The 11,964-nt window shown below is 37.6% G+C and overlaps 2 protein-coding genes across 3 annotated transcripts; both read right to left on the reverse strand.

Moving 5' to 3' along the window:
- Positions 1–469: 469 nt before the first annotated feature.
- Positions 470–7,680, reverse strand: LOC135623778 (uncharacterized). 2 transcript variants are annotated; one of them, XM_065127107.1, is made up of 4 exons: positions 7,534–7,680; positions 1,057–1,465; positions 838–908; positions 470–742 (listed from the first exon to the last, which is right to left on the reverse strand). In XM_065127107.1, exons 2-4 carry the CDS (start codon positions 1,452–1,454, stop codon positions 729–731), a joined length of 483 nt encoding a protein of 160 aa, XP_064983179.1. In that variant the 5' UTR covers positions 1,455–1,465; positions 7,534–7,680; the 3' UTR covers positions 470–728. The 2 variants fall into 2 exon arrangements, with proteins under 2 accessions (XP_064983179.1, XP_064983178.1); XM_065127106.1 differs by lacking the exon at positions 7,534–7,680 and adding an exon at positions 2,096–2,245.
- Positions 7,681–8,909: 1,229 nt separating this feature from the next.
- On the reverse strand, positions 8,910–11,951 carry LOC135623779 (cytochrome c oxidase subunit 5b-2, mitochondrial-like). The gene is made up of 6 exons (XM_065127108.1): positions 11,675–11,951; positions 11,456–11,541; positions 11,325–11,375; positions 9,576–9,642; positions 9,325–9,404; positions 8,910–9,211 (listed from the first exon to the last, which is right to left on the reverse strand). Exons 1-6 carry the CDS (start codon positions 11,832–11,834, stop codon positions 9,140–9,142), a joined length of 516 nt encoding a protein of 171 aa, XP_064983180.1. The 5' UTR covers positions 11,835–11,951; the 3' UTR covers positions 8,910–9,139.
- Between the last annotated feature and the right edge of the window lie 13 nt (positions 11,952–11,964).

Genomic DNA, 11,964 nt, shown 5'->3' on the forward strand with positions numbered 1-11,964 from the left:
GCCACAACATAGCAGAATATTAGTAGGAAAGTTGACAACATTGTCACTGTCATTGGCTTTTGTTCTGATAGCAACTACTCATCTGGACTTAATGTGTGTAATGCAAAATGAGGGTAGGGATTTATTATTTTCTTTTCTTATCTTTCCTTTCCTTCAATGTATATTTATATCTTAATTCATCATTTGATGCATGCCTTATATTTTCACATGAAAACATCATGGTGTCACAAAATAATTCAATTGGAGAGAGAGATGGACAATTCACTTGGTGCTTTCCTTTGATGTGTGAAAAGGAGTCACCCATGAAAAGCTTCTGTTGATGTTTGATTCTTTTGGAGTGCAACAGCTGTTGAAACCTAAACTTGGAGCTTTTGTAGACATGTCAAAGGCCATGGCATTTCTCAAGACATTCCTTGGACCACTTGCGTTATGTGCTCGAGAACATACCCCCACCATTTGGAGGATGACATACATATAATCTTCATTCATAACAAAGCAGAAAGAGACTTCACATTACCTATTGCAAAGATAGGAGGAAGAGGTGCAGGAGAAGGGTGAGGGACACAGGACTTCAAAGCAAATTGAAACTGAGAGAAGGAACACTCAACACAGAACTTAGGGTTCAAGAAGAAGACCAAAGGCAAAACTAGCAATAACTTGAGATCACTACCGTATCTGAAGCTCTCGTTCATCTCTTTCTGTTGTCTCTTCGCTGGTTCATCGTCTCCTTAGACTTCGGTGCCTGCCATGAAAGGACAAAGAGGTTTCCAGATGTTGATACTATCAGATTTCAGGATGGAAGCAAACAAATGATGAGTCCAGCGGTGGATGGGTTACCGGAATCCCTGGGTGCATTGCATCGGAAGCACTCCATCCTGCTTGCGAAGTTGTGCTCGTTGCATCCCGACCTACAGAAATGCTTCAACGATGTTAGCTAAACACGGAGCCCAGAAGGGTTTGGTATCGGATGAAGCTAAAAGAACTGCACATATGTAAAGGTTAGATGAACGTTTGATGAAGAACATGCACGAGGAACAGAAGGGGCATGAGTGACACCTGTTGCAGATCCAGTCCCCGGACTTCCACCCGGCGCGCCCACCGCCGCCGCTGCCGCCGAAGCCGTACCCCCGCGACCGTGGCATGTCGCCGTCGAAACCACCACCGCCGCCGCCGCCGCCGCCGACTGCTGAGTCCTCCTTCGAGGCACAGCACTTGAAGCAGCTCGAGCGGCTGGCGAAGTTATGGGCGCCGCAGGAGCAGTACCAGTCGCCAGGGCGGACGTCGGAGCCGCTGAAGCCAAACGAGGATCCACCGACGCGGCCGCCGCCGAAGCTGGCGTACTCGGAGCGGTCGCTGCTCGGCCTCGAGTCGCTGCATCGCTGGCACGAGTCCCGGCGGCTGAAGTTGAGGTGCTGGCAGGATCTGCAGGTCCAGTCTCCTGGCTTCCTGTTCATCTTGTCAAGTCCTAAAGATTCAAGATACATCCATCAGAGATTGAGAGAGAGAGAGAGAGAGTTACTTCCTGCTCATCTTGTCAAGTCTTAAAGATTCAAGATACAGCCATCAGAGAGAGAGAGAGAGAGATACTTCCTGTTCATTTTGTCAAGTCCTAAAGATTCAAGATACAGGAAGACAAGAGATTGAGAGGGAGAGTGTGTGTGTGTGTTACTATGTCCTGAATCTTCAATGTATTAACAATCCTATACAAGAAGACAGAGATCAGTCTTAAGAGACTGCAAATACTGCTGGTCCATAGAAGGGAAGAGCCAAGAAGCAAAGGGTTCCTTCTTCGACACCAAAGAAAATTTAAGATAGCTAACAGAAGATTAAGAACTCATTTGTGTTTGAGTGTGTGTGTGTGTGTGTGTGAGAGAGAGAGAGAGAGAGAGAGAGAGAGAGTGAGATTTATACTGCATGACCATGTACTAACAGTCCTATACAAGAAGACCAACATCAAATGCTTAGAGACTGCAGATAGCTGATTCAGAGGATAACTCTTTCTAGTTCATGGAAGAGAAGAGACAAGAAGTAAAACTCTCTTGTTTGACACCACTGAAGCACCAACAATAGAGAGGAGTGGAGATGGAAGGCTTACCCTAAGTTGGGAGGAAGAGGAGAGAAGTGGGATGTCAGATGAGACAGTGAGTGTTGATGTGAGGTTGGGGTGGCCTTTTATACTTGCATGTGGAGCTCAATAATTGAGAATCTAAATTGGGTGTTCTCACTTTTCTCTTTCTGTGGCCACTTCTTGAACACTGCAGTCACATTAAAAAAAAAAGAGAGAGGAAACCCTAAGAAACTAAAAAGAAAAAGAAGAAGAAGATAAAGAGTATGGATAAGGATGCTAAAAGACTGGTAAAATTATGAGGAATTTGAACATGGATTAATTCAGCAACATCTTTTGAGGTGGTGAAATGCATGTGGAACATTTCAGTTCCCTCCACCATGCCACTTCTTTTACATGATTCTCATCAAACATGTCTTTGTTAAAAGACATGACATCTTAAAACTACTGTGGCTTCTATAATGCTTGCAAACTGGCTTTAGTGTGACAATGGATGTTTTGTTTCCATTTCTTGATGCATTTTTTTTGGTACTCTGCTGATGTTTAAGATTAATCTGAACAATGCAGCATCATATTATCCAGAAAATTACTCAGGCTAAACATTACTAACCTTGATTATTGTTTCTAAATATTCCTAAATGTACCCAAAAAAAATCTAAACTTCTTTTCTAGTGTAACTCAGGCTAAAAATATTCATCTTGAGGCTACAATGAGCTCTGCAGTCTATTATCATTTTCCTTTCCTTCAAACTGACCATCTAACCCTTAGCCAATATACAAGCACTACACTAAATGGCTAATCCACCAAAGAAAATAGAATGATGAAACAAATCCAATCCCAGTGGTCTGTTCTTAGAGCTTTCATCTGCCTTTGTCATCTCACTCCATAGAAATTTAAATTCTCCAACTGGATGAATTACATCTTATTAATCAAATATAATATCATGTAAGATATCATCACATTCATATGCATGTTTATCAATGTCAGTCTAGCTTAAATGTTGGGAATACAAAGACAGGGAGGGGAAAGAAAGATAAGGAGGATAAAAGACTCGAGTAGTTTTGGCTGGCTGTCTTTTTATTCATACTTGAGAGAGACTGGAGGAATTTTTGAAGAGGGAGAAAGCATCCTTTCCATTTTTTTCATGCACCAGTTATTGAATTGCTCAAGAAAGTAAAAGGGAAAAAAAAACTGGTGAATTTCTATAAAGAAAGCAGTCTTGGAGGATGGTCTTGACCATCTTTTTCCACTTGTTTCATGTCCCTCATCTTCTTCTGCCTCCCTTGATTGTTATGTTGCAAACCAAAGTCTCTCCTTTTCCTGATCCCCCCTGGTGTGGCTTATATGAGTGGCTTTGCTTTTGCTTTTGCTTCCCCCTACTTTCCCATGGTGTCAAGGGCAGAGGAGTTTCAAACCCATAGGATGATATACCCTCCCTTCTCTTGGGAGAAGTTAAAGGGCAGTGGTGAACTGTGAAAAGAAAGCATAGGAAAGTGCTTGTGGGCTGATTCGATTCTCCTAGGGAAATGCTTCCATGCAATGTGACCATGACCACAACCTGCTTTTTCTCTCTTTTGCAGCTTCATCTTCCCACTTTGCCTTTTTGAGGCAGGTGAATACTATAATGTCTTTTGGTGTTCTCCCCTAACTCAGTCTGGTGCACATATCTTTATCTTTGTTACAAGCATTAACACATGAAAAGGTGTAAATGTAGGTGTACTTTGAAATGAGCATGATTTAGCATGCATTCCAGATGAAAAGCAGTGAGAGTCTAACATTCATATGGAAACTGGGCCTCATCTAAACCTGCATAATTCATAGTCAACACATGTCTTGAGATTGTGTAGTATGCCATCAGATCTGACAAGTTTTCTTGAGCAAGCTATGCTATTGGAGCTCAGTAACAGACAAAGAAAAAAAGGTTCTTTCTGAAATGTGGTTTGTTTATCTTAGATGAACCAAATCCACCTTACTGATTGAATTACTGAAGCAGGTATCATATTAAGAAAGAATTTTCTATACAAGATTTTACTGCTAACCACATAGGTTTGGGGGTATGCAAAGAGAACTGCTTACATCCTGCAGCTGAAGGTTATGGAAGCATACATAGTGATAATTTCTCTTTCCTTAAACAAAATATTTCAGAATCTCAAGTGTATTGGGTATGTTCTTCAGAACCTAAGATGCAGATACCACCACCAGGTTGATTCTGCCCTACTCAATTCTACTTAGTCCATCACAAGTAGGCATAATCCCGGTTTCAGAACCGAATCATAGAGGACCGATTCTGGTGCCAGTTTCTACGGTTCAACTTCCAGTTCAAACCATCTTTTTTTTTTACTTTTAGTTTTTAATTAAAAATAATTTAAAATAGCAAACAATCATAAAAAAATTATTTCTAAGTTTTGATCATAATGTCATTTTGAAAAGTGGATGTATTTCAATACAAGTCTAATGATATAAAATTGATAAAATTATAAACTTATCAATCTTTTATATGGCTGTTGGGGGGGTGGGGGCAAACTGGTTATCAAACAATTTATCAAACAGTTTATCAAACAATCAACCCTAATAGCCAGTTGGTCAAAGGGGCTTTGACCTTTTTTTTTTTTTTTTTGAAATATGGAACCGCCGGTTCCAATTCCCAAAAGGCCTATACCGGACCTAAACCGTAACCAGGGCTAATCAGAAGCACTGTAAACAGAGATATGATTTTAAACCTCTAAGCCAAATATGTGGCACCATTAACATAATTTTCAAGACTTTCTTATTCCATAAAACACACAATCAAATGCTTGTATCATAAATGTCTAAGAGAGCATTCTTTGAAAGGCCTACTCTACCATGCCAAAGCTGTTTACTGTGAGCATGATGACAAGGATGATACTTGTTCTAACATCAATATATATGAATTTATTTTATTCTCTGGTGTTTGTATAATGTTTGACAATAAAATTTTCGCTTGGGTGAATCGCATCTAAAGAATCATCTAGTCATACAGTCTCTTCATGATCAGGGGAATCATCTAGTGAACAAGATTTTCTTCATTGTTGTCTGGTGGCAGTTCAAGCATCAATCAAGATAAAAGAAAAGGGTAACAAATATCCATTTGTTATGCTCAAAGAAAAATACATTTATTACCATCTTGTTATGAATTAGATAATTTTTCTGCCTCCGTTATGTTCTCACTGAAAGAAGTATCTTAGACTTTGAAATATACATCAGCATTTGCATTTTTAGCTACTGCAATGTGCTTGGTTCCCCTGATCAAGAAGACACTACATGACTAGATGATTCTTTAGATGTCATTCACCCAAGAGAAAATCTTATTGTCAAACATTAGAAAACATCAGAGAATAAAATAAATTCATATATATTGATGTCAGAACAAGTATCATCCCTGTCAACACAGACGTAATAAAAAAATTCATTCCTAGAGTAGGATTTGCATAAGTTGGTACATGAGAACTGACCTAAAGTTTGATATCAATTGTTAGTTTAGTTGAAAAATGCCGCTTGATCATTGTACTTACATTATATTACTCTCTTTTCATGCCATGTACAAAATGGGAGCTAATTGGCAGTTGGTCTTAACAAAGGATCCTTGGTGTATTCTTGATCATTTTCTGAAGCAATTTATCATGATTGTGGAATGATAACAAATCACATACAAAGAATTTAACTTCCCTTGGCATTTCTAAAATAAACTCACTGATTGGCTTTGAAAAAGCTAAACAAAACTCAAGGAAACAAATGCCACCAAGGACTAATCTTAAATTAATCGATCAAGAAAGAAAAATGAACATTTATCTCAACAACATCTCCAATCATGTGACAGGCGAGGCATCATAAACTATGAATTATCGCAAGACATTACATATTTTACATAAACATTAATATACACTTCTCTCAATTAAATAAAAAACAATATCAGGATAGCAACCTCTCTTGATATACCTGAAAGGTAAAAGAGATTGTTGCAAAGTCAAGAAAGCCATCCATTTCTTTTATAATGCTGAACTTAAAATCTAGCATTGCATCATAAATGGGTAACAGTACATTAAGCTCAAGACGCACGACATCTTTATGAATTGTAGTGATTTTATCCCGTTTTGATTGCAGAATTTTTCATTTATATTAAAAAATGTTAAACAAGCAAATTAGATCAAGAAATAAATAAGTTTCAGAGATAAAAGACATTCTTTAACAAAGATGAATCTAATATTCAGAAATAATTCATATTTCTTTCATTGTTTCTAGCAGTTTATTCCAATAGATTAAAGCATGACAAGCTTAGATCTCTTTTAATTATGGAGAAAAATATGTAGGTTCTTCTCTGATAACTTCATCTATTACTATAATTGAGAGTTGTTAAAAATTGTCTCCTAGAAATGAGATTCAAATGGTTTGATAGTTAACTAGAAAAATATATTTATATAAATAGGGTGAAGAGAATGAACTTGTATCTTAATAGAGTTGATGATTTATGGGTAGACGTCGTCACTATTAAGTATGGAATGGTTTCTCCTTGGAAAGCCAATACCCAGAAGAATATTACTTAGAGCTAGAGTTTATTTCTCGCAGCTATGGCTTAGCTTGGCAGTGGGTTTACTCATTGGAAATGTCTCTGCCATTAGTATTACACATGAGGGTTGTTTGATGTTCCTATTCATTCAAAGCCTACTTTGGTCAATATGGATATTGAACTAGATGATTATATGTTGTCTAATGAATGATCAATGGATTCAGGAAAAACTTGCTCACTTGTTTGGTTCTGTCTCTTCAGATATAGTTCACAAAGTGTACATATCTCACACTCCTTATGATGAACAAGTGATTTAAAAATCAGATCTTAAGGGGCAACCATCAACTCAGTTTGTATTCTTTTTAGTGTTTGGATGAGGTGAGCACGGATTGCATTAGATTAATAAAAGTAAAATTGTTTTCTTTGTGAAATGTATATACATTTATGCATCAAACATGTTTATACATGAAGAAAAAAACTCATCCGATGTCTTCTCATCTCACTAATTAATTACGAGACCGTACCGAGACATTTGGAAGATTAAGTATTGATTGATATTTATAGATATGAAAGGCATTGAAGTGAGGTGGCCGAGAACAACAAGTCATAACATTCCAGCAGAATAAGGTGTCCCGTTATACTTAAATCACACGACTTGTGTAGTTTCCTCTACAGCCATTAAGGAAATCATATGAATTGTTAGAACCATAGGTGAGATGGTGATTTTTTGCATAATCTAAAGACTACAAAAAATGAACAATTAATAGAGATTAAGTGTAGGATCATATGGCTTTAAGGTTCTATTACATCAGATAGAGATCAAAGAATTAAGAACCAGAAAAACCAAAGTAGAATAATTTTATTTATCCAAAGAAACCAATTGCCTGAATGGAGGAAAAAGGAAAAGAGATCAAGGTACTTGAAAAATGGGAGTGGGCGGTACCTTCTCTGGTCCGATCTGTTCCTTGGCCTCCTCCCCTGTTGCTCTTGCCTGACACCGAGAGAGAGAGAGAGAGAGGGCGCCCTAATCCGTCGATAGCACCAGGGCAGATGAATTTATAGCAAACGAGGAGCGTGTGTCGATCACATCAAAGGCTCATGTAGATGGACCTCGATGCCGACGACAGGCTGCACCGCGATACAACGCACCACCCGACGGACCGAGTCCATTGCAGAGGTGGCAAATAGACGGAGCCATCTCGGATAAATCGACTTAAGGTCGCTCGTCTCCTTCCTCGAATCGAGCTCGAGTTCAAGCACGGAGACTCGGAATGGCTCAAATGTTGACCTCATCGATATTTTGATTTCGGGTGCTTGCAATGGTCGAATAATCTAAGAATGCACTTCGTTACGGCACACTGCGACGTTATCTCAAACAACATCCAACAGCTGCTTCATCCCGAAATATGCCTACGAGAACATGATGAACAACGTTATCTTGAGTTGTGGCAGATCGACACATCACACCTGTGAGGCGTCATTCCATGACGAGGCAATTCCAAAAGATTTTACATGCCAACTCATAACTAGACACGTCATCGAATTCGCCCAGCACAGCAGCAACTAATAATGCACATCTAACGCTCCGTTAATCCGAATCGCCTTATCTACCCTCCACATAAATATATAATCAATTATAATCATTCATTTATATTCATACATATATTCAAAAAATATAATGAAATATTATTCATTTATATTCATACATATATTCAAAAAATATAATGTATTATTAGGGATCATGGTGGTTAATATATGATGGACCTGTAACTCCTCTCATATATTACACTTCTAATATTGATAACTTAGTATAGTCACATATATTATGTGGTAATAATCACACCAATATCATCAATTTAATTTAAAAAATAAAAAATCACTAATTATTTCATAAAAATAAATAAAATTTTAAAATTTATTTTTATTTTACTTTCAAACATAATGATAGAATTATAATATTTATGTATTATAAGTCACATTCAAAAATGACATTTAAATTATTTACTTTTTAAAAATCACATCACTCATTAAAAGATAAATTAATTAATAGTTTAATTGATTGATAAAATTTTTAACTCATTCATATGATTAAAAATAACAATTTTAATCATTTTCTTAATCATACTACACATTAATAATTTAAATAAAATAATACATTCTTTATAATAATTTAATTTAATTTGAGAAGAAAAAAAATCAACGATGATTACATCCAAACTCGGTTATTTTCACAAGCCATGGTGATGAAATCAGTAGCAGTTAAAACTTGTAACATAAAATACATGTAGTAGAGACACTTTGAATGCTTCGAAAAAAGAATGAAGTCTAATTGTGGCCATTGATTATTTGACAATGCACTAAAAACGCCCAAAAGAATCCAAAGGCTAACAAATGGCCATAATGGTCACTGTAAAGGAAAAGACGATGAAAACATACGCCACACTTGGGGCAAGAAAATTGAACAGAAGACACAAATAGCTGTCTGAAGCTACATAGTACAAAGACTCCCGCTCACCATTTCTTATTTTTAGCAGAATTCAACTCCAGAATTAATGATCTTCATCATCATCATCATCATGACCATGTCCTTCTGGAGGCCCTCCCTCACCTATCACTTCAAGCTGCAGAAAGAGTAAACTTAAGCAATATTTTTTGGTTCCAAACCTATATGTTGAGCCTATCTTTTAAGTTTCATTTGAGAACATTATAAGTAGAGAAAGTCAATTCCAATTACCACAAAGTACTGGGAGCAAACAGGGCATTCATGTGGTTTGCCTTTCTCCAGCCAAAACCATACAACATCATGCTCATCCTCTGCAAAAACAATAAAAAAGGTATAAAATGCCAAGTAGCACTGCAATCAAGATCTTCCATGAACATACATACACACAGATTATACATTTTTTTTGTGTATCAACAGAAATGGTAGGCTACAGGAAAAAGTGAAAACTAAGAATTCATAGCATCCTTCTCCTATCGACTTACCACCTTCACCACCAGGACAGCCAACTATCCTCTTGTCATAGTAGGACTGGATGACAGCAGGCGCTTCCTACAAGCAGCCCAAACATGTGATAATTTATCATATAATTGGACAATGAAGAATTTCTTAAATGAAAAAAAGGCTGCAACAAAAATCAATACCGACTATTATGCACATTAACCAGAGAAACGAAATAAAAAAGATCTGGATAAATAAAAGGCAATGTTCCTCTAGAACATGAAACCAAACGAACATCATTGTCTATACTTGTTGGCATACACTACATCATAACGTTTTGACTAATTTATTTCATAGCACAAATTCAAAGGCATATGAATCATGTATGTATGTATGTATGTATCACAAGCCTCAAAATAAGAAATGAATAAATGAATTATTTGTCAAGACATCCAAAAATTTATCTTCTTCGAATAAGAAATGAATAAATAAATTATTCGTCAATACAGATCTCAAATTTTACCTTCTTCGACCAAGAAATGAATAAATGAATTAGTGGTGTGAAAGTACAACCTTTCCCCAAAGTGAATTCAGAGGATTTAGACCGAGTTTAAAAGGTTCAATTTCTTATCTTCCTCGAAAATCCTACCACCTAAATCGTCCCTAAAATCCTAAATTCTCTACTATATTAGACTTTCCTTTAATCATACATGATTCATCAAACCCCAATATTTTAATAACTTGACACTAGAGCTCCTCAGTATTGGAGACGAGCAGATCAACCTGACAGCAAGTAATGTTAGTCAAGAAGTGTGGAATCATGTTTTTCTCCCTCAAAAGCAATGTGTGTTTGAAACAGCACTACTTATTCTTTCATTGTTCAATTGAGATTTTTACAAGTCGAGTGTATTTCGTTAAATCCCCCCCTTCTTTTGTTCCTTTTCTCAATTTTCAGCAACCTTTTTCCTAAACCACCTAAGCTTATCACCCTCTAAATTGTTGTAGGTCGAGCAATGTTCTTAACTATTAAACATGTTAAATTTGTCTTCAAACAAAGAGTAAAATTTTCTTAAAACTTAAAAGGCATAAGTTCCTACAGCTTGTTTATAATTTACTTTGTACAGAGAAGAACTAGTTCCTGAATTTGCTTCATACATAGTCCAATAAAGGATTGGACATTAATTCTAATGAAAGGATGATAACACTGATGAACTTTCCGCAAATAATTCAAAAAACCTAAATATCCCATGCAGGTGTACATCAGTTGACTGAAGGTATTTATGAAAATCAATGACAAGCTTGTCCATAATCTGTCAATTACACCTATAAAGGGTTCTTGATGGAAATATAATCTTTTATTTCGAAATATTCCTTATTGTTCTATCTCTACTAACAAAAAATAGATTTGCAAATTATGGACCCCGGTTTCACATGCTTCAGTCAGTGTCCTATATGAAACAATGTGAATAGAATAGGAACCCCCATGATAGTCTTTTAAGTTGTAACTCAAGCTTTAATGTAGCAGCATAAACGTATGTATCTATATGAATGGGTTGAATCGATTCACTTTGGGTTCTGAAATTAATCACATGGGTATTTAATAAAAGAGAAGCTCTATAGGCAATCATCACATAATTCATGTACCCCAAAGAGACTTAAGGAAATCTATAACTCTACAAGAACATGATGAAGGAAGAACGATGCATATCCATAAATATAAGATCGAAAGAGATGAGATCTATGAAAAGGAGCCAAATATCACGGCCGGGGTCTCAAGAATAAGAATCGCCAACCTTGGTGCCGAAAGGGCCGACGGGGGCATCCATATCGAAGCGCTTCTTCCCCTAAATTCAAAACCCAAAAATGGTCAGTTTTTTCATTCCTCAGATCAATGATGATGAGAACTGAAAAGAAAAGTGTGGACCTCCAGCTCCGCCTCAAGCTCCTCCCGCTCGAGTCCGGTGGCGATCGGCATCACGTCCTCCACACTCTTTTTCAACGATCCACCATCTAAACAAAGAATGAGAAGAAAAAGAGCAATAAACTGCCAATTCATGAACCCTGGGGGGAGAAATAAAGTAGAAATCCAAAGGAAATAATGGATCCCCTTGAGAATGAGGGGAAAGGAAGGAGGAGGGACTACCCGAGGAGAAGAGATGCGCCGTCATACGGGACGGCAAGGAGGATGAAGCGGGGAAGGGGGCGACGCGGGCGCGTAGTGCGGCGGCGGCGGAGGCGGAGGCGGAGGCGTGGGGCTTCCCCACAGCAGATCGCAAAGGGGCGACGCACACCCTCCTCCACATAGCGTCTCTCCCTCTTGCTCCTTTCCTCTTTCGCTGCAGCTGGTGTGTTCTCAGGTCGACGGCCGCCCTACCCCGCTTCTCGCTTCCTCTGTTTTCTTGTCCTATTAATAATAAAATAAATGGTATACCC

The sequence above is a fragment of the Musa acuminata genome, chromosome BXJ2-9, assembly GCF_036884655.1.
Source record: "Musa acuminata AAA Group cultivar baxijiao chromosome BXJ2-9, Cavendish_Baxijiao_AAA, whole genome shotgun sequence".
In the NCBI taxonomy this organism is placed as follows: domain Eukaryota; kingdom Viridiplantae; phylum Streptophyta; class Magnoliopsida; order Zingiberales; family Musaceae; genus Musa; species Musa acuminata.